At 39.0% G+C, this 22,177-nt stretch overlaps 1 protein-coding gene across 1 annotated transcript in view; it reads right to left on the bottom strand.

Moving 5' to 3' along the window:
• Positions 1-17,928, bottom strand: part of KIF5B (kinesin family member 5B) — a 34,172-nt gene extending 16,244 nt beyond the window's left edge. The window contains exons 1-12 of the mRNA XM_033056089.1: positions 17,579-17,928; positions 10,228-10,315; positions 8,625-8,698; positions 8,099-8,203; positions 7,653-7,701; positions 7,275-7,330; positions 7,075-7,162; positions 5,535-5,659; positions 3,995-4,099; positions 3,498-3,643; positions 1,844-1,992; positions 289-482 (exon numbers count right to left, since the gene is read on the bottom strand). Coding sequence (XP_032911980.1) covers positions 289-482; positions 1,844-1,992; positions 3,498-3,643; positions 3,995-4,099; positions 5,535-5,659; positions 7,075-7,162; positions 7,275-7,330; positions 7,653-7,701; positions 8,099-8,203; positions 8,625-8,698; positions 10,228-10,315; positions 17,579-17,704 — 1,305 coding nt within the window. The 5' untranslated portion in view covers positions 17,705-17,928. The remainder of the gene's footprint in view (positions 1-288; positions 483-1,843; positions 1,993-3,497; positions 3,644-3,994; positions 4,100-5,534; positions 5,660-7,074; positions 7,163-7,274; positions 7,331-7,652; positions 7,702-8,098; positions 8,204-8,624; positions 8,699-10,227; positions 10,316-17,578) is intronic.
• Between the last annotated feature and the right edge of the window lie 4,249 nt (positions 17,929-22,177).

The raw sequence follows: 22,177 nt of genomic DNA, 5'->3' as shown, positions 1-22,177 counted from the left end.
AGAGTCACACCCTGTGCCCAAGAGCTTCTGGAACTCTGTCAGTTTTGGTGCAGTGACAACTTCCCTAGGGAACCTGCTCCAGTGCCCAGCCTCCCTCTGGATGAAGAATTTTTTCTAATATCCAACCTAAATCTCCTCTGGCACAATTTCAGGCCATTCCTTCTGGTCACAAGACTGAAGAGATTTGTACCTGTCCCTTGCCATCTCCTCCTGAGAAAGCTGAAGATGTATTACAAAATTATATAGCTCAAGACATTTTCAAGAGATCTTACATTAAGAAGAACATACCTTGTCATCCAGCTGTTTGTAAAGTTTGGCAATTTCTTCCTCACATTTCCTTCTCTCAGCATCGGTGAAATTGCCAGTTACTCCAATTGTGGTAGCTGGTTTATCATTAATAACAGTAATATCCTTGTCCACTGCAAAAGCTTCTAAGTTGGCCTTCTCCTTGTCAAACTGTTCATCAACTGGTACAGTCTCCCCTTAAAAATACACTTAATTTTAGTACAGTTAGCCATGACATATTTCCCACAAAATTACCCTTGAGAAGTATTACATATTTCCTACTAACAACATTGCACAGTTAATAAGCAACTGAAGTTCAGTTGATTACTTGGCAAAAAAAATGACCGCTAGATCATCCAAACTATTTCCTGCTTACCACAAAACATTGTATTTCACCCAGGTACTCTGCTATGAGCTTCAAATTATACATCAAACTATACAAATTATACATCAAATTATACATCAAAGTTACCTAACTTTCCCAGAAGACAGAAAATTCTCTCTTTCCCTTGGGTCTCTGTTTTGCTAGGTGGTCATATTTACTTTAACATTGCTTTGCTTCTAATTCAAAATATTTTCAGTTACACTTTTATCCTTCTATGTTCATAAAGCTCTTTCTGATAAGAACACTTAAACTTCACAGAGAACACAATACCACATGCCAAGGCACTTCTCTGGCAAATGAAACTAAATTCCTTAATGCTTTATTCAAAACATTTTATTCAGTCCTTGGAAGGTACAGGCACTTTCCAACACTCTAGTAACTCATGTTAAGTATAGTTCTTTCAGAATATTGACATTTCAGGTGTGGCCTCATACCAGCTCTGAAACAATAAAAAAACCCAACAAAAACAAAAAAAATCCACATCCTACCAAACCTACTTCAGCAAAGCCATTTTTCTTGAGATTAACATCAGGATGTGGTGCAGCTCTCTACAAGATTGCAAAATCACCTTTTACAGCTGCCGAACTCCAGAATATATCTGTATGACCTATGCTCTCTTCTCATGAATGTATGACTTCACTAATAACTTGCATTTTGCCAGCAACTTGAACTGATAAGAAGTTAATCATTCAGGAAGAATTAACAGGCACACATTTGGTACTGTCAGTAACTTTGGGGTTTGGGTGGGTTTTGTGCCTATTCACATGTTTGAGTTTTAAATGAGGCAAGATCTTGTGACACTGTTTTGAATCAGAAAACCAAGGTTCAGAAGAAGCATTTTACTCAGTTTCTGCACTTATAAATAATCAGTTTTTTGTCTCCCAAAATAAAATTTTTACAATATATGTAACTCCAGTCTTGCTAGAAAACTAAGTGTTGAACAATCTGACACGAATACACTTTCAGACATTTTTGCCATTACATGATTATTAGAAGTTATTTCAGTTGCAATAAAGTGAAAAATATCATGTTCCAAAGTCGACTTAATACTATAGCTTTAATATCTTTATTACTGCCTTACATAGTGCTCTTAGCTACTTTTGGTAGCCTGAAGACTAATTCAGTGTCTGTTGTTTTGGCTTTAGTTTGCAAAATAACATAACTGCTTCTCACCATTCCTCCATCTGTTGAGCTCATTTTCCAGCCACTGTATGGTGTTACGCAGAGTCTTGTTTTTCTCTTTTTCCTTCTCATACTTTTTCTTCCACTGTTCTGCAGTGAGCTCCACATTGACACAGACTGTGTTCTTAATGGTCTTTGCTCTACACAGAAAAAGCAAAAAGCTCTGAAACTTCATTTTTAAAGAAAGGAATTAAAGGTTACTAAATAATATGTTCATGTATCACTAATGAAAGCATAAACATTCCCATCTCTTATAAAACCTTATTTCTACTCCCTGTCAAGCTGCTGTTCTTTTATTTAGATTGATACAACTGTCAATGGACACAGCAACACAACTTTGGAAAGCTGAGGAATCTCAAGCTGACTGATTTGGAAAAATTCACCTGCATACCATCACCTGAAAGAACTCAGGTCAGGACAGCTGTGCACAGTTTTGAATCAAGGGTAGTATTCCACATCCAGCAAACACTGTCCAGTGGAGAGCAACACATTTTAGAAAAGCCAGATGGTTTGCATCCTAAAACAGCTCATTTCTACCAAAAAGTCCAGTTACTAGATCTCCACTAACCAAAAAGGTGGTACACAAGCTACTTCAATAACTGCAGAATGTTAAGTCTCTATGTTCAGGTGAATTCTGTTAAATTAGGTTTGGATCAGAGACAAAACTACAGGCACTGATAACAGTCATGAAGCAATGTATGGTCTTCACTATAGTGCCATACCTCACCTATCTCACTTATCTCTGGTCTTCTATTACTGAATATCCCACTCCAAAAATCAGAACAGCAAAAAAGCTTAATGGCAGTTAAACATCTCCTTTGTTCTGCATTGACTCCTGTAAGTATCTTTCTGCAAAATCTTAATAATAAAAGGAAAAGATCTCTTACCTTCTAAAAGGAAACAAAAAACCCCCACTGTTGCAGAATGTAGTCATTACTCCACACTCACTAACTACTCATTCTGCTAGATTTATAATCTGGTCTATTTTCAATAATACAAAACTTCCCAGAGAAGACCAATAGGAAACTATCTTTTGAACTGAAATAGGTACAACTAACATCACGAATGGACTAGCAAAACATTGACTGGTTTTGTAATGTGCTCCACTAAGTGATGTGATTCAATTTAGGAACTGGAGTATAACAAAGCAGCAACAATAATAGAACAGCAAAGAAGAGCTACCTAACAAAATACCAAACTGGAAATGAGTATGTACAAATTCAGTTACAAATGACCCAGGAATTTACAAGTATCATTTCAAAGTTTACTGGACTGTTAGATACAGACCAGAGGACAGGCCCTCCTGGCAAATAAAGATTTACACCTACCACGAGAAGCTCCTTCCTACCTTCTACTTTAGGGAGGGCAGGGGACAGGGAAGTACTTATAGCCCTCCAAAATTATACATTAATTACATTTTGAACCAAATTATATGCTTCTCCTGAAAATACAGTCTTCAGGATCCTGGCTGGTTTAAGGATTTTTATATATTATGAGACAAGATAGATCACAACATTTAGACACATATTCACTGAAGAATTACAGAAAGAAAATAAACATTGTAATTAATTTGGTTCAGCAATTTTAATACAGTAATTTGCTTATTTCTCATTCTGCATTTATTCCTATTAAGTCATCTACTCACCTTTGGCCGAACAGAAGAGTAGATTTAGTTTCAGATTCATTGTAAGAAGATGGAGAACAACAAATAACAATAGTAGTTCTGCAGTTACCCCCTAGTGAATCTTGAAGGATTCTGGTCATTTTGCTATCACGATATGGAACATATGTCTACCAAGAAAATGGTTAAATGATCAGCCACAGGTGTTCAGACACATCTAATTTGCTGAAACACGAACTACACTTTTGCTAGGTATGACCTTACTAGAAAGACATTAAATTCTACTTTAATTCATTAATCATAAGACTGAAGATGCATGGAATGACAAAACTGTATTTCTATGTTTGGTAACCTTTAGAGCACAAGGAAACTTTCAGTATGATGCTCAGGTCCCTCAGCATTAAATCTAACTTATTAATCTTCACTGCCAATACAGTACAAGAGTAATGGGCACCGCACAACATGTTCAGAGATGCAAACTTTTAACCATTAAGGATAAAAAGACAAAAGACAACACTTACACTGCTTTCAGCCAGTGCTGAGATGACATTCCCAAGAGCAGACAAAGACTTGTTGATGTTCTTGGCCTCATCCAGCACAGCACCTTCTGCTCCAGTTTTACTAACCTGTACAAGATTTCAGGACATTACTAAATGCATCTTCAAAAATACCTTCAATATTTGAGATACACATAAGCAAACTCTCAGTCAGAATCTTTCCCTGATTTATTATCATTTTCTCATTCAAAACTCAGTATCTGAAGTCATTTCTTCATGTTTTTAACTGAAATGAATATTCTCCCTGCAAAGTACACCTTTCTGTGGCACATACATACATAGTTAATAACTTCTGCCAAAAATAAGAATTACAAGCTTTTTGAAGTCTGCAAAAAAGATCTAATTTCTTAAAAGTAAATAAGCATTATGAATGGTTTGTCCAGAGATCATCCTTAAAACCAAACTACCACTCCCCTTTAAAAACCTTAACGAAACAAATCATAAAACCCAAACCACATACCACTACTATTCCCAGAAATTACAGTAGAAAATCTTCACAAGCAGAAATCTGTGAGAACAGATTTCAGAGGCTGAATCTGACCTATATGAGTGCTCTAGGAACTTAAGTAGGTATCAGCAGAAATGTGAAAAAATCTGACCTGATGCCATGCTATTTACCTCACCTCTTTTGCCTCAAGGGTTGAATTTGACTTACAGTTCTATAACTCTCCTTTTACTATTTCCACCGATCTGTGACCATAACTACAATAAAACAATTCTATTTTCCTGTGTTCAAACCAACACAAAATATTAGAAAATTCCATGTATTTCAAAGAGACTGAGGATATGCACCAAAGTAAAGTTTGAAACAAACACTTAAAGGAACTACAGAGAAAGGAGACCTGCAACCCGGGCCTTTTCTTTAAAAGAAAAAAAAGACTCTGACTAAAGAAACACATTTCAGAATAAACACAGAATCAGAGACAACAATAAGGTCATAGAACAATGATGTAAGGATAACAACAGCAAGCAGAAATGACTGAAAAAACTGGAGGCAAAGACAGGGATAAATCCAGAAGCAAAGATGAAAAGAATGTCAGAAATACAGCTCTTAGAAGACTAATTACAGTATGTATTTCCTTCCCTGCTACTGATATAGGAAAGCAAGCTGTCAACCAGTGTTAATCAGAATTTCAAATTAAGAAACTTGGTACCACTAAATAAGAAAACCCAGATATTTTGGAACCATAAAATCTTTATTCCTGTACCTGGCTAAACCACACATCTGTAACTTTTTTTTTTGCACTCTGAGATACTGAAACTGAACTTTACCCTCTTTCCCCACCCTAGCCCAGATTTACAAATCCTCACTTGCAGAAATGCAGATCAGCTTAAAGTGGTAGTATCTAAAAGCTAAGTCAGCCTAGTATTCAGAAACCATGTTTCAAAGTCAAAATTAACACACCTCAGATGACAAGTGAACAATCAGTATTACACTCATGTAAAATGTTTGACAATAAAAAAACCCCACAGTTTCAGAGAAGAAAAAGAAACTTAAAATTACCTTCTCACTACCTGCCAAGTCCACAAGGTAAAGTTTTCCACTTAGTTTCTGTTCTGTTTGAGTATTCTCTTGTTTTACATTAATAAGAAAAATACTATGACTTCGGGAGCTGTGTTCATTCATATCTATAATTCAAAATAAATACATTGTAAAAAAGATTTGTACAACCAATCTCATTTAAAACAACACATTCCCAGAATGCAACAAGAGATCCAAAGCTAATGAAGCTGTACAGTGCAATTTCTCAATGACAGCAGACCTAGAGGCAGCAAAACCAATGGTATCATCTAACTGGGTAAGAAAGATCCAGTTTTCCCTTGGGCTCCTATTAATATCACATAAGTTCACTCATCAAGTTCACTAGCTTGTCAACCATGGATTTCATACATTAATTTACTTTATTAGAACAGAAAGCATATTTAGGTCTTGATAGGAGGGTCTTTTGTAGACTTCCACTGTACCCCATTTTATCCTTCTGTGAAAATTTTAACTGGCTACAGCCTTTCATCCCGTCCTGTACTGCCCCCTCTGCTATGTAACATTAAGAGAAAACAAGATGTGTTGAATTTAAAGTATTGTTTTAATCCAGTAACAAAATTTAAGCAGACTGCAATCTGAATGAGAACATCTGCCCATTTCTTCTTCCTTTTAACTGTAAATCTCTCACAGTTCTAAAAGTACCAGCTTACCGATACTAAAGAAGCAAAGAACACAAAATAATACTCTATCCAAATTTTCTTAGCGCAGTCCCCACTTGAGCCTTCTTACTTAGGAGCAATGAAGCAAAACCACAAGACTGAAACATTCCTTAAAAGGAACATCGTATTTTTATTTTTGATCCTTAATTGAAGCAATGAGAAGAAAACACTTATATTTTCTTAATGACTGTATAATCTCTCTTCCTGAATAAAGAGCCAAACACAAGATTGTGAAACAGCCTCAATTTGGGTCTGAGACTTCTGACAGTCACCTCAGTTGCTAAAAGCTCAAGTCTTATTTTGCATGCACCTACATCTTCCCTCATCTTTTCCAATTCCTCTGTCATTTCCAAATCCTGCTTGTGCCCTGTTTGTGGGAATTCAGAGACATGGCTCCTTGCAACTCTTGCATGCTAGAGCCAAAAATCCTGGAATCTTGGGATGTTGCTTAAATCTGCAGCAAGTCAAAATTCTGATCAGCAGCTCTTAGAATATGCAACACAATGATCAAACCATGGATGAACCTCACTTACAAATTTCTAGTTAATGGAAACAAATTCCAAACTGGGATTTTGCACTATTCCTAAATCAGAACCACATCTTTTTCTCCAGTGATGCATAGCACCTCACAGATTACTTACTTTCTCCTTTCAATCCCAGTCTAAGCAACATGATCTAACCAGAAACAAAATACTTGTTTCTGAAAGACATACTGAAACTGCTTATGCCAGACCCTTTCAAAAACATCAATAATTTAGCTCACTATCTGTGCCTCCCCTGTTTTGTTAAGGTACACCAGAAGCAAACAGATAAATCACAAATAGGAAAAAGATGATACTTACTTGTAACTGCTACGTGTCGATTTGATTTTCCTTCATCTATAGTATCCATAACTTCTTCTGGACTACATACAAAACGCTCTGTGCAACCCTTTGGGGGAAAAAAAGGGGGGGTTTGAAAAACTACACCACATCAGCAAGGCACAAGTACATGGTGCACACTAGAGGAGTGCAAGATGAAAATACATCAGATTGATGCTCACCTTTACATAGGGAACTCTATTTTTGTCCTCATGGACAGAAAGATTGGTCTTTGAAACTGGAAGAGAAAATATTCCAAAGCTAAGGCAAAACTGCATACAATGCATGCCCAAGTCATAAATGCTACCTCTCAAAAATACTTCACAAAAACTTCACATGTAACACATATAACTTCACATATAACTGCACCATCACTGCAGCTTTAGTAACCATAAAATAATCATAAATCATAAAATGAGCTCCATGCTTTCTCATTATGATGTACCTTTATAATGCAAAGGTTATTAGCATAACAAATACCTAAGTAACATAAGGGGTTTTTTTAATATGTCCCTCTAGAATAATTTATTTTATATGTTCAATACAAATAAAAGTCTTACCATCCAAAAGGTCCCTTATTTTATCCAAGTATATTTCAAAATATGACACCTAGAAATAAGAAAAGAGATACATCAGAAGGCAAAAATACTTTGCTTCTTGATGACAAGGATCCAGCATGATTACTATGAGCTCCCACATAACACTACATCCAGCTCAAGCTCTTAAGGCTGAACTGAAATACACTGTTAAGAAGAAACTGTTTTGATCAGAAGCTTCAATCACTGTCAGCACTGCTACATACAGGTTATCAGCATAGTTTCCATCAATGTTCAGTGGAACAAAATTAAAGTGTTCCTCTTCAGGAAAAAATCAGTTACTTTGGTAATAACATAGGTTATCAGGCTTCTAAGTTCCAGGCATTTAAAACAGATACAGAATATCCATTTACCAACAAACTACCTCTGAGTTCTAATACAGATCAAAGTAAAAATGAAGAAAAGTTTACCTTAATATGAAATTCAAGATTCTCATCCATGGAGTAAATATAATTAAAAATATCTTGCACTATTCTTGGAATAATGCCCATTCCATCTGGGTCATGAAGCTTCCCCTTAACAGAAGAATTTATATATGAAAAAATTAATACTCAATCCAGCATTACAAACAGTATTCAAAAACAAAACACCTGGTTCAGGTTAACAGACAGAATGCTGACAGGTACAATGCACTTCATGAAGTGAACCACCCATTTAGCCCCAGAATTCCCCAAAAAGTGAGAAGAGCAGCCTCAGAACTCTCCCAAACTACTACAAGTTAAAATATGCTACTGATATTATTCTTGTGTTCCTCATTCTGCTACTGAGGGTGAAAAACACCCCCCACTAACTGCCACTCTCAGTCCTAAAACAAATAACGGGGTATCAAAATGTTGCAAGAAAACAAGCAGACATCTTATTTCTACAAAGCAAAGACTACTGTGATGAAAAGACATGACAGTGACAGCAAGAGAAAATTATTTTAACATTTCTTACTTCCATAGTGTGTGTCTTTCCAGATGATGTTTGCCCATAAGCAAATATTGTACCATTGTATCCTTCAAGTACATCTAAAGGGAAAGAGTATTTTCATTAGCGTTCATTTCCTTCTTCTAAAGAAAAGTCAAATTAAATAGAATGCAAGCAGGCAGGTCCTAAAACATCCAGCAAGTTAAATCACTCAATGTTTGGGAACCTTGTGCTAGAGCTAGGGGGAGGGAGGGCTTCCTCCCTACATCTTTTAATGCATTTTGCAATCACTGGGTGTAAGAAGTTGGCTGATTAGAAGCACATGTTTCTTCAACCAGAAAAATCAGGGCTTCAGTTAGGAACAAAAAGGAAATTGATACAATCGCCAGACTAAACAGATGGTCTTTGGTATCTCAGAAGAAACCAAACATGAGAACATCATCATATTTTCTGCCTTCAGGAAAGTTTAATTGCCCAATTGTGATGAGAATGGGCAATGCCCTAAGTGTCAAGTACCTAACTCTTAGGCCATAAGCTTCCATTTCAAATTGTGAATGAACCAAGGGAAGTTTTAAATTGAGGGGTGAGGGGATGGTGGGTTGGCTTGTTTATATTTAAGTTACTGTAGAATCACATCCTACAAGTAAACTTTCATTTTCCAAAAACAAGCACGAGAAGACACTCCAAATGGGGAGGTCTTTGCCACTCCATCATACTCATAAATCCATCTGTCTCACCACTAGAGCTCATCTACCACTTGATGCAATACAGCTGAGAAATGTCACACAGAGTTCAGAGTTTTTACTCAGAGAAAAGGGGCAGCAATTACAATTCTTAGCTAAATTCAGTCTGAGCCTGATTATTATTTAACTCATTAAAGGGTTAAATACTTGCAGCTGCATGAATTTGCCACAGTAATTTACCTTTCTAATGATAAAAAACACAGTATGTTTACCCAGTATTTCAGGGATTTCTGACAAGGCTTTGTAAAGCTGTTTTTAAAGTTGGGTCAATTAGAACTTAACGATGCCCTCAAAAAACCAATCAATTTTATTTTCAGGTAACTAGCTAATTGCTTACTACAAAAACTTACTGTGGCATATCCTTCTTTGTGACAATACTTGATTTTCTGAAGTTACTAGGCCAAATCTGAGAATTCAGTTACAGAGAAACTGTATACACCCCAGCCTGCACAGCAAAAATTCATAATTCACAATTTTAATTTCCTCCTGCATTCCTCCAAATGAACTTCTGTATGATGTTTTTCACCAGTAAATTTGGGGGGACATGGGGATGGTAGATGGCACAACTCAAACTTATTAATAACAGTTATTACAATTAATTTCTGAGAAATTGTTTTAAATTATTATTGCAGAGAACTGTAAAATAAAAAAAACCCCAAAACCATAACAGGTGAATATTACCAAATGTAGCAATCAATTGAAACAGCAGCTAAGCACTGACATAATTTATTAGCTCAAGTACAGGATGACTGTATGGTGCTACAATCCACACTGGCACCTATTAAGCATACTGAAGATAAAAGGCAGTAACAGAAGTATTAGCTTTCAACACTGAAATCCACAGGAAAATGAGATTTTCTTATAGTAAATTTGCTCTTCCACCTTACCTTTGACAATCTTTTTAGCACAGTCATTGTATACTTGTTCTTGTGATGTGTTTGACTGGAATACACGGTCAAATATATATGGCTTGGACTGCAAAAAAAGAAAAAAACAAACCAGAAGAGTTATCAAAAAATGCTGGAAGTGGAACTCGAAGGTGTTTGTTAATAGTTTAGAAGTATCCTACACTGTCTCAGCCCAATCCTCTATTTTAAGCACTTGAAGACTGTAGTGAGGAAATCAGCTTAAATAGTGTTGCCTAAATCTTCCCATGCTTGCTTATGAGGAAGGCCTTGAATTAAATGTATTTAGTTTCAAAGTGTTATCTACATAGTTCTGCAAAACTCCTCTGCCACATGACCTCAAGTTACCTGATTTACAAGGAAGCCACTGCCTGGTCCGTACATCTCAGAACCCCTTATTCTCATCTACCCTAAATTCAAATTATTAAAAACGTACTCCATGACACAGAGTATCTATCTCGGTAGCATTTCTTGAAAAAAACCAAACCAAAAGGAAAACATTCAAAACAAACTACCAGGTCATATAAGATATCCTTAAAATAAAGCTCCCCAAGCAGAAGAAAAGGCAATACTGGGGAAGGAAACCTTTCACAAAACTCATTTTGGAAAAGACTACCTGAGGAAGATCTGACAGAATTTTGAGAGGAATGCTGAATATTGCTTTGTTTTATAGAACAGGCTTTCATAACAGTTCTAAGCAGCTGACAATCCATTAGGATATAAATGATTACGGTCATCTCACAAAGCTCAAATTTTTGTAGCACTTTTAAGAGCTTGATTTTGTAGGTAGCCAAGCATATGGATGAAGTCTACAAAGAACCTAGGTCAGTAAACATTGTTAAACTCCCTGCAACTGTTAAGTGTTCCATTCTGCCTAAATTTAATTCATTATCACCCTTCCACAAGGATACTCTGGAACTGCCTCTCTGGCAAAGAAACAAGTATGGCTTCCATCTTTTACTCACTCACATTTCCCTTCCCTGACCTTCCATTTGTCTTTTAATAATACCTAGTATCATAACAAACAAAGCTTTCTTAGACTAAACACATTTATCTGAGGCCTTGAAATCAGGTGGACGAGCACCCTCTTGGGAAAAATAATTACAGTGTTCACTGTATAAATATGTTCAAGAAACCACAAGGTACTCAGTAGGCAGAAACTGTCCCTAAGGGGCTGAAGTTTGTCAGAACACTTGTTTCACAGCAGGGAAAACACCACCCTTCTCCATTACTCATTCCAGCTTCAAAGACACCTCAAATCCCTGTGTTTTACAGGTAGAATTGAGGCCATTACATACACACCAGAAGGGAGACAACTAACAAGGTAAGTAACCCTGAGGTAAGAAAATGAGGACTGAGAACACATTAAACAAAAAGGAAGATACTGTAGAAAAGATGACACCATCTTTCTCACTAGCAGCTGTAGTTTCCAAAAGCCTCTAGTTTCAGAGATATCAATCAGCTACACTACACACTGCAAGTCAACCACATCACAAAACATTAATCAGCTCTGTTTCGTGCTCAAGTGCTTATTTATATGCACTGAAATAATTCCATTGCGGAACAGAAAATCAAGCTGCAAGGCCTTCACTTGGGCAGTATTGCCTTTAATTGACCTTGTTTATTCATACAGTGAAAGCTGCTAAGCACATGACCAATTTCAATTTCCCTCAAGTTAACAACTGCTACCAGTATACAAAACTTAGTAGTTTTGGCCAAGAGAAACCTCACAAGCAGTCCTGTTGTCACTTGTCACTTCTCCATCCTTTGCAGGTAAAAAGTGGAATATTTGCTTACATGTCCTCATTTTTTTTATCACACCTATGAAAATCCATATTAGTGGCATGTCCCTGCTCCATCATCACTGAATCAGTATCTAATCAAGTAGGTTTAGACAAGCAGGTTCCAGAATAATTATGTTTTAAGAATGCAAATTACTCCCACTCAGTATGGTTTCACATCTTTGACATCTACAATGCTATGTCTTATCACTTCTCTTTACAGTCTATTTTCTGCAGTAAACAAAGCTAAAACAGTATTACACAGATTACCATGCCCTAGAAAGTCTCCTCATTACCTTTAAGAGATTAATCAAGAAAGATTAAAGTGTCAGATATTTTTTCTGCAGCAGATGCCTTTTCTTCCCCAAGCAGTAAACAATCAGATCTAATGATGAACCAAAGACACAAAAGGCCCAAGCAGCATTAGCTCGTGGTGCCCCTAACAGGGGTAGTAGCAGTGTCACTAAACTCAGTATGAGGCTGCTTGGACACACTCCACAAATTTTCAGAAACTGGTGCTCAAATTCTATTAAAAATTTAATATACATGGCCTTATAAACAAGACATAAAATACCAAGCAAACAAGCAGAACTTCTTACTTCCTCTCCCAGAATCTTTTAGTTCCTTGCCTAGCATTTCTTTTGTCCATAGTCAACCACAAAACAATTTCAGCTCCCACAGTTGCATTGTACTTGAAGGGATGTGGTCTCACACCAAAAATTTCCAAGTGCTCTCAGAGTCTTCAGAAAGGTGCAGCTGCCAACATGATTTAGCAGTAGTTAAACTGAATCTTAATAAAGGGATGATGCTGAAGTACAGCTTCATAGCTAAATTAAAGACTAGTTACCCAGCCAATCTAAACTATACAAAATTACACAAAATTTGGAGTACATGTGAGTTTCTGTGGAAAAGTTTTTTTGTCAATATGTCCAATGAGGACTTCAGAAAAATCTGCAAACACAATTACACTGAAAACTTACATCAAAAGTCCAAGAAATACTTAATGTTATCTCCAGAGATGTAATTAAAAAAAAAAAAAATCCTTATTACTATTGGAACTTTACATAAGGTATGGATTTGGTTACTCATAAGACCACCGGAGTTCACCTTACTTTTCATGCACTGATATCTGAAGCAAAGTCAGCAGTGAAAATTCACTTGAAAAATCAGTAGCATATTTTTCTACCATAACACATCCAGAAGCTTTTAGTGTTTTTGCTAGAATGGACAGTTAAAACAGTGCTACAATACCTACCCACGCTTAACCCATTCTTGTTGAAAGGTTAAAGTAGTGCATAACCGGCTTACTTTGCCTTTAAGATCTGCATCTATATTAAAGAATGTTCTTCCCCTCAGTTCAAAATATATTAAAAGAATAATCCAAAATGGAATAATTCCTGGAAAGTATGATGTCAGGTACCTGACTCACTTCTTCCTATTACTAAGCTAAGGTGGTGCTGCTTTTACACACCTAATTGAGTCCAACACTGCCAATGGGTGAAAAGGCATAGCTACAAATTAATATTTTAATCTTAGGATAAAGGAAGAGGATTTTCTTCTAGTCTTAGCTCCATGCACACAAAAGTGCAGCTGATATAGAACAGCCAGTGAAACTCAGTTCTTTTTGTCCTCTTTTTCTTATTTGTGTGCAAATACTACAACTCGAGTATTAACTTTTACAGCAGTTATTTATTGCTATAGAATACGTGACTTTAAACACTGTGACTAGAAACTCAATTTACAGAATGGAAACAATATTTTTTGAATAAATGTTCTGGCCAAACTTTAGTAGAAAGGTATTTCTGAAGAGAAAAGCAAGCACTGCCATTTATAATGGTCACTGAATTTCAGAATAAAAAACCCCAGCAAATATGAGCGAGGTGTCTCTAAGCAAGTGGCACTGTAGCCAGGGAAAAAAGCTCTCCCTTTACAGATTCTTGCAAATCAGAATGTTTCCCTTCTGTTATATCATCACACCATTGTCACCTGAAAAGCATCTTTGTTACTCAATATTTAATGGAATAAAGAAAAAGAAATACAGAGTAACACTGAAGAATGGTATTATTTCAGCTACAGATTGCAACTCCTGATTCGTATTTAAAGTTCCACTGTAGGCCTGATGTCTTTTTTTGTCTCTCTAATTAAACTCTGCTTTTTTTTTTTTTTGCATTAGCAAATAATAAAGTTAATTTAAGAATGCATCTCACTTCTTGAATTTATATAGTCCAGTACTGCCTTCAGCATTTTTCTTTTGCAAAACCTACTACTAAAAGCTGCAGTAGTAGCAAGTGACCCTCATTACCTGATTCTAACAATGCTCTAACCCAGCCGTGTCTCATTTGAGATCCAACACTAGTTTAAAAGATAATGAAAAAGCAAGCCAAATGTCTCAGGCCCTTTCCAAGATCACAGGGGTACATCTTACACTAAATAAAAATAGTACTTAAACAAATATGAAAATACAGACGAGTAGCCATGACTCTTTCCTAAAAGCCATACAAATAAGGAATAGACAATGGTCGTTACTAGAATCCATTTGGACCACAGAGGCATACTGCTCATTCCTGTGCACACCCACAAGGTCTCACCACTTCCACTGGGTACTACTGGTTTGGGGTCAGGCTTCAGTTCCAAACCCCTGAGTTCACTGTATTCAACAATGTATCTCTTGGGCAGATTTAAATTAACAAGACTAGGAATAGAAAGGTGTTTAAAGATGATGTATAGATACATTATGCAAACTATAAAGCTACTCACAGTTGCAAGTAGTTTTATATTTCGTAAAACTAGATAATCCCATATCAAACTGCTCTTCCTCCCTGTTCTACCTTACTCAAAAGTCTGAAATCCACAAGCAAATTGCTATCAATTTTCACATACAGGTACATTTCTAATGTTTAACATAAAAGTCATAACGAGTCATCCTATCCTATGCTTTAACAAAATCCTTACATTTAATTAACAGGAGAAGCCATTAGGAGAAAATAATTAATAGAATATTAAGATGGAAAGAAGCCACATGTAATTAAAAAATTAAAAGCTCTTTACTAGTTAAAAAGTTTCATCCTGTGGAAAGAAAATACTTTGTTTCAGAGTCTGCTCTTTAAAGCAGACCAACACCTCATGTCCCCTCAAACTGCTGTTACACGCTAACTACAGTTGAAACTATTATTTTATCTAACACAAATCAAAATGACTCACTTGTCCAGAAAGACAACGTGACATTAATTACATAGGAGCTAGGAAAAGAAGGGAAGATAGCTAACTCAGAGACAACAGGGGAGTCAAGGAAGGAGGAGGGTTTGGTTATAGTCACTGATTTTCCTCTCCACCCTCCTCCAGAGGAGTCAAATCTGCAGTTTGGGATCAGCTCTGCTTCTGCTGCCTCCCGGTCCTCACCTCCCATCGACCATTACAGGCAACTCCCAAGCACTATTAAAGCAGCCTCCACTGCTCCAGCACCGAGCCAGGCACCCACAGGAGGTGCAAGTCCTTCAGGCAGCTGAGGAAAGTAGCTATAAAAAACCAAAAGTGGCTCAATTACTGCTCAACAGGCAGCCAACGTGACAGGCAGCAGCAAGGGCAGAAACCAAAGAGCTGAAGTAACCAAACGCAGCTTAGGAGGAAGCCCTTTAGACACTGTTTCTGTTATCCTCCCCTGGGCAATTCTGCAACACACAGAAACAAGTGGTGCCTGGCTACAGGCTCAGGTGAGGTCCCTAAACTTGGAAAAACTCAGTCAAGCTATTAAAAACAAATCCACCAAACACAAGTTACTGTCAACGGTTTTAGAGATTCAAGTCATAATTTTGAGGATATAGATCTTGTCCTATAGCCACCATTCCAAAGACAAAATCAGGGAATATCAAACCTTCACTCAAATTTTGTGAAACAAGACACAGATACCGTCACTGCTACCAAATTTAGTAATTTTGGGGACATTTTTCCCCAAGTCAGACAAGTCCTGGATCCAGGGCAACTGGGAAATTCGTTGTGATTTTTACCAAGCAGAAATCACCAGGGTGCAGTTGGCAACACTAAACACCAATCCTGAGCAGAAAGCCCCACATGATCCCTCAGGAACACACCATCAAACTGTTCTACTCAGATACAGAACCACCTCAGCACAATCTACATTTTAGATCATTTTAAAAAGATAATGCTTTCATTTACACTAAGGCTACTGAAAGAAAATTTAGAAATTTTATTTCTTAGGTTAGAACACATCAAGGTTTATACACTAAACTGTGGATTATAAACAGCCTATGCAGAGTTGCAATGAATGGGTATTCACTGTGAAAGTGAGATTATTCACTCTAGTTAAATTTTGCATTTTTCCAAGATTGGTTCCTTGGTCTGAGTTTACCTGCACAACATCAGGAAGAAATTAAGTACTCCAAGATAGTAACTTGCCAGCTGAAATAAACCCAAATTACCTCATTTCACAAGCATGCTATTGTTCCTGTCACTCCAGACTCATGGAATTCCATATTTTATTGACAAATTGAGCTGAATATTAACAGACTAAAGCATCAGTATTAAGTAACTTCTCTTAAAATAAGTATTTTATTAAATTGCCTCCTGCAACTTCAGATACTGTGTAAAAAAAGCTATTATTGGTGGCCTCAAAAAACAAAACATAAACCCCCAAAATTTTTAGACAGCTAACTGGCATCTAAAGTTACTTTTAGTAAGAATCAGCAGTCTCTCGAGAAATACACTTGCGTGAAAACACAAATTAAAAGTTAACTAAAATAAAACAAACATTGGGGCTAAAGTGCGTTTGTACAACACCAACCACACCAGGCAATAAACTACTGTACTTTATTTTTATATTCCAGCTCCACTTTGTAGTTAAGATGATTCACTGAAGAAAAAGGAAAGGATTATCTTTTCTCCTGCAACATCCTTAATGTTTTTAACAGGCCTCATACCTTGCAAGGAGACTCCAGTTAAAATACACTTATGAACACGCAGTAAGGCAAATGGTCTGTTTATTCTGATTTAACAACAACAAAAAGAAGCTGTCAGCTGAAGACTGATGTACAGATCTTGAGCACTTAATTCTCTGGAGCCTGCACTGTCGTTCCGCATTTCTTCCCCAAAACTCTCCGCAGACAATCCTGGGGCGGCAGCTCCCACGCGCGCATTTCGAGCGCGTATTCAGCACTCACCCGGCACGGCCGGCCCGGGAGCGCCCGGCCCGCGGACACAGGGCGGGACTCGCCCCTCGGCACCCGGGCCTTCCGCTGCAGCCTTTGTCAAAGGTCTCCTGACCTGCCCCCACAGCCCCTCTGCCCCACCGCCTCCCTCCCGCCGTGCCCAAGCCCAGAGCAGCCCACCCCGTCCGCAGCTGTCCCTGCCCCCTTTCCCCTTTCCCTCGGTCTCCAAGGAGGCCGCTCCCCTTCCCGAGGCGTCCCCGCCCGCGGGCGCTCCCGAGCCCTCCCGCCTCACAGCGCGCCCATCCCCGCGGCGTCTGACCCCGCCGACCCCTGACACCCCTCCCTCCCCCGCGGCGCTTCCCGCCTGTCCCGCCCGGGGCGGCCCCTCACCGCGATGACGACGGTGTCTTCGCCCTGGAACTTAGCGATGTACTTGTCGCCTCGGGCCACTTCGGACTCGTTGAGGGGCCTGAAGCGACACATCACTTTGATGTTACACTCCGCCGGGTCCGCCATCTTAGGCCACCGCCGCCTCCGGGGCGCTCAGCTCCGCCGCCACCAGCTGCCGCCGCCGCACCGCCCGCGCCGGGGTTCTCGCAAGCCGCCGTGGCCGGGAAACCCGCGCCCGCCCCGGCAGGAGGGAAAAGGGAAGGGCTCCTTCCTGGCCGCCGCCGCCGCCTCCCGCTCTCACTTCCTCTCCAACATGGCACCGGCCATGGCGGCTGCGGCCGCGGCTCCCGCCCCGCCCCGCCGGTGGGGCGGACGGATGACGTCACCCGCCGCAGCGCCCGGCCCGGCCCGGCCCCGCCCAGTGCGCAGGCGCGGCACCGCCCTCAGGCTGGGGGGGCGCTGCCCGCGGGGCCGCCGGGGGCGCTGGCAGGGGCGGGGCTGCCTCAGGCGGGCGGGGCTGGCATTGAATCGGCCGCGGCGTCCGCTCTGTGGGGCCGCGCCTGGAGTCGTGGGACCATAAAATCATGGAGTTATAGAACTGTAGAATAGTGAAATCATCAAGGTTGGAAGAGACATCTGAGATCATGAAGTCCAACCAGCATTACCCCTGTGACCCCTAAAGCCCTAACCCGGTATCCCCCAGCACCATATCCAGATGCCTCTTATACACCTCCAGGGACAGTGACTCCACCACTGTCCTGAGCATCCTGGCATCCATATGGAATCACAGAATCAGGCTGGAAAAGCATTGAGGTCGTCGAGTACAACATATGACCAAACATCATCATGTCAACTAAATGCCAGATCCACTCTTTACTTAAACAAATCCAGAGAAAACCAACACAGCCTCCCTGAGCAGCCTATTCCAATGTCTAATAACCATTTCTGTGAAGAAATTCCTTTTACTGTCCAACCTGAACCTCCCTTGGGCCATCTTAAGGCTAAGTCCTCTTGCCCTGTTGCTGGTTGCCTGGGAGAAGAGGCTGACCCGGCCTGGCTACAACCACCTTAATAAAATCACCCCTGAGCCGCCTTTTCTCCAGGCTGAGCACCCCCAGCTCCCTCAGCCGGGTTGCAGGCAGGGACTGCAGGGACAAGGCCTCGCTGCCCACCCCGGTGAGGAGTGCCGTGTCAGAGAGGTGACACGGGCCTGTCACCAGCAGCGCGACAAAACTGAGGGGCTGAGTGTGAAGTAAAGACCTAAAGCAGGTGGTTGAGATAGGAACCTACGATACTTGGGATTTTCAGTTTGTTTGTTTACATATCTTTTCCTCTGCTAGCTAAAAGTGGGAAATGCAGAGCCGTGAGGTGTTCACAGGCGCCAGGGAGATGCCAGTGTGCCCGTGAGCCTCGTGGCCCGCGTGTGTCCTGGAGCTGGAACCTACGAGTGGGATCAGAGCACACACAGCCCACCGCTCGTGGTGTCACCCCGGGATGGAGACTCTCACCACCTCTTCATCCCAATTGAGAAAAAAAAAAGAAAAAAAACAAAAAAACCATTTTTTTTTAGGTTTAATTTACTGCAAGTTTTGTTCATGTATTTATTACAGGGGTTCTAAATATAGTTAACCAAAACTTAGGGACTGTATCAAGACAAAAACATCACGTAAACCTTTCTGAAAGAGAGCCTCAAGAGTGTCACACTTTTACAAGTGTGCCTCTTACACCCAGGCATGAACTTTCAGATTGGAACGAAGTACAAACTCACAGCTTGGCTGAGTTCCTGACAGAAATCATGATTTGTACTTGAAATTTTTCAAGTAACCTTGAAATTACAAAAAACCAAAACAAAATAAAACAAAACAAAACAGAAAAAAATAATAGGGAGCCTTTCTCTTAAGTTAGTATATTTTAACAGGTCAGAATGATTCAAAAGAGCAGTGTTCTTCCCTTAAAAGTACTCATTTTTCAATATAAAAAAGGGGGGGAACTACTGTGAATTTTATCAGAGACCATCTGTAATCAGGCATCCCCCATTTTTAATCCATTCTCAGGTTAGGGATTTCAGTGATGTGTTTTTACTTAAGATAGGTGTGCAAGGCAAACTCTTCAAAACTGCTCCACATGACAGTTGAATATCCTAATAATCCAGTTGCATTTATAGGTTCTTTTCACAGAGTAATGCAAAAAATATTTCTGTGCCTAGTTTATCTTATGAGGTAAGCTGTCTGCTAAACCGGATTCGTGTTGTAACAAGTTTATTTTTCTGCTGTGATTAAAAATGCAGCAGGACTGTGCTTATGCAGAGCAGCAGCAATGACATGTCCACACCTATAAGCACATGTGGAAATAGCTGTCTGGAAAAGCCAAGATACAGGCTAGGTGTGTAGAAACTGCTGTGCTAGTCCACAACATCCAGCATATGGGAGATACATAGACATCTGTCTACAGTTCTCAATAAAATGTTTTAAACATAGTTGGGTTTTACATGTCAGAAAACCTGTTTTAGTTGGTTGCTTTTTTGGAAATTATTACATTGTATCTCGAGCAGCAATATGTATTAATGCTTCTCATCTATTTTTGGGATTATTCACAAGCTTATGGGTAGGAATGTTCTTATGCAGCTGCAGGATTTGGATCCTCAAAGATTTCCTGTGAGAGAAAGTTATTACTTTTATGAAAGGAGTGTGAATTATTTACTAGTTTTTCAATTTACTTTTGTACACAAGGAAAAATAAATGTTAGCTGCGTAATAAACAACTTTGTGATTATTACTCATAGAAGTACGTTTCACCTGCTGAACATTCTTTACCTTAATATATTAATGAAACTTCTAGTTCCTATTATCCATAAGCAAAGAGAATGTATCTTTAGCTACGTTTACTGACATGTAGTGCCTGATGTAAGAACGTCTCAAAGAAGAAACCTCATAATGATGTGATTCTCAAGAAAATAAGTGCTTGGCCTTGCTTAACTATGAATGTTTGCGACCAGACACTCTGACAAACAAAGACAACACAAACACATGAGTATATAGTTACTCATTTTAACTATGTTGAAACAAAAAATGTCAGCATGTGTGAACTCTGTAGTAAGAACTGACCACTCTGAAGCTGTTGGTTCTGTGCGAGCTCGTAGGAGAACTGGCTGATGGTGTCCCATCCTGGCTGTGGGAGCCCTTGGTGAAAGAGCTCTGCTGAACCACACATGTGCTCTCAGATCCCTGTCAGGGACTCTGTCATGAAGTTTCTCTTCTCTGATCTGTTGTTCAAAATAGCAACTACTCCTTGGCATGACCTACTTAAAGGCTGACACAACAAAGCTGTGTGCTCAAAGAGGGCACTGTGTTATCTCTACTGGCGCCAAGATGTGTCAAAAGAACAGCCTTGAGGACTTGTGTTTAAAGATGTGGTCTCACGAGAACAGGGCAGAGACCAAGCATCCTGGAAAGTTTCCTATTTTGTGGCAATAACAGAATGTGCTTTCTTTGCCAATTGAGAATATATTTGCTGTCTTCTATGTTGTTATGTAATGTCTGTAACATAAATTTTTTGACACTTAGGATAAGACACTCTGTTTAAAAGTAATATATTATCATGAGAAAAAATTATATATCAGTTGTTATAAAAAGTGAATCATTCTGTTTCGTGTTTAAGCCTAGTATGCCCCATGTAGCTGACAATAAGCTTGGTAAAGCTTCTCAGTAAAGAGCAATGTGTTTTATTAAAGTAATTTGTGCAAGGAATTTGTGTTAGTTCACTTACCATGTTTCTTTCCCTGTATGATCTGTGCAATAAGCTCCTACAAATTCTTTTATGATTTATGGATCTTTTAGATCTTCAGTCTTTCCTAGTGATAAAAACATGTTAAGCAAAGGGAATTGGCAAACCTAAGCCTTACAGGGAAGCTATATCAGGATAATGATGTAATTAACCATCAAAATTGTTCCAGCAGTGCAAAAGTGATCTTGATTTGGTTTTAAAGGAGCATTACCTATTTGAATAAATCTTTAAACCAGGTGTTTGAGGAGAAGCAAATTAAAGCTGCTTCCTCCTGCTCTTTCAAGAAGTAAATTCAGAGATTCATCGTTTGACAGCACTTGTTGACATTCTGTGTGCCTAATGCAAACACAAATACTCTTCTCATTTAAATTTGCAGTGTGCTGGGAAAATATATGACATGACTTCTGAGAATTTGAGGTGCATTCCAGGTAAAATTTATTCCAAATTTGCAAGTAAATTTGCAGGACAAAAGAGTGATTAATCTGCCAGATGTAGTGTACCTCAAACAAAGTTCTTTGTTGCTTGTAGCACACTCTGTAAATAAAGGCTATTAAGATAGCTTATGAAGTCGCCTGACGCTGGAACAGTGTAATTAAAATTAACAAAGTGTTATGGTTCAAACAGCTTGTGCAAATATGTTTTAAATAACATAAATATATTCTAAGTCTCATTACCAAGAGACTGTGTCTGGTCAACTAACTGATTTATTGAGATTAGAAGGTTGGCAGATGAAGTTCAATGGCCTAAGATACTGTTGGAGTCCAACTAGACCATTTGAAGCTCTTATCTGCTTGCAAAACACTAAAGCTTATTTTCA

This window comes from Catharus ustulatus, chromosome 1 (genome assembly GCF_009819885.2).
Source record: "Catharus ustulatus isolate bCatUst1 chromosome 1, bCatUst1.pri.v2, whole genome shotgun sequence".
In the NCBI taxonomy this organism is placed as follows: domain Eukaryota; kingdom Metazoa; phylum Chordata; class Aves; order Passeriformes; family Turdidae; genus Catharus; species Catharus ustulatus.
The sequence above is the reverse complement of the archived record's forward strand: the minus strand, read 5'-3'. Positions and strand labels throughout refer to the sequence as shown.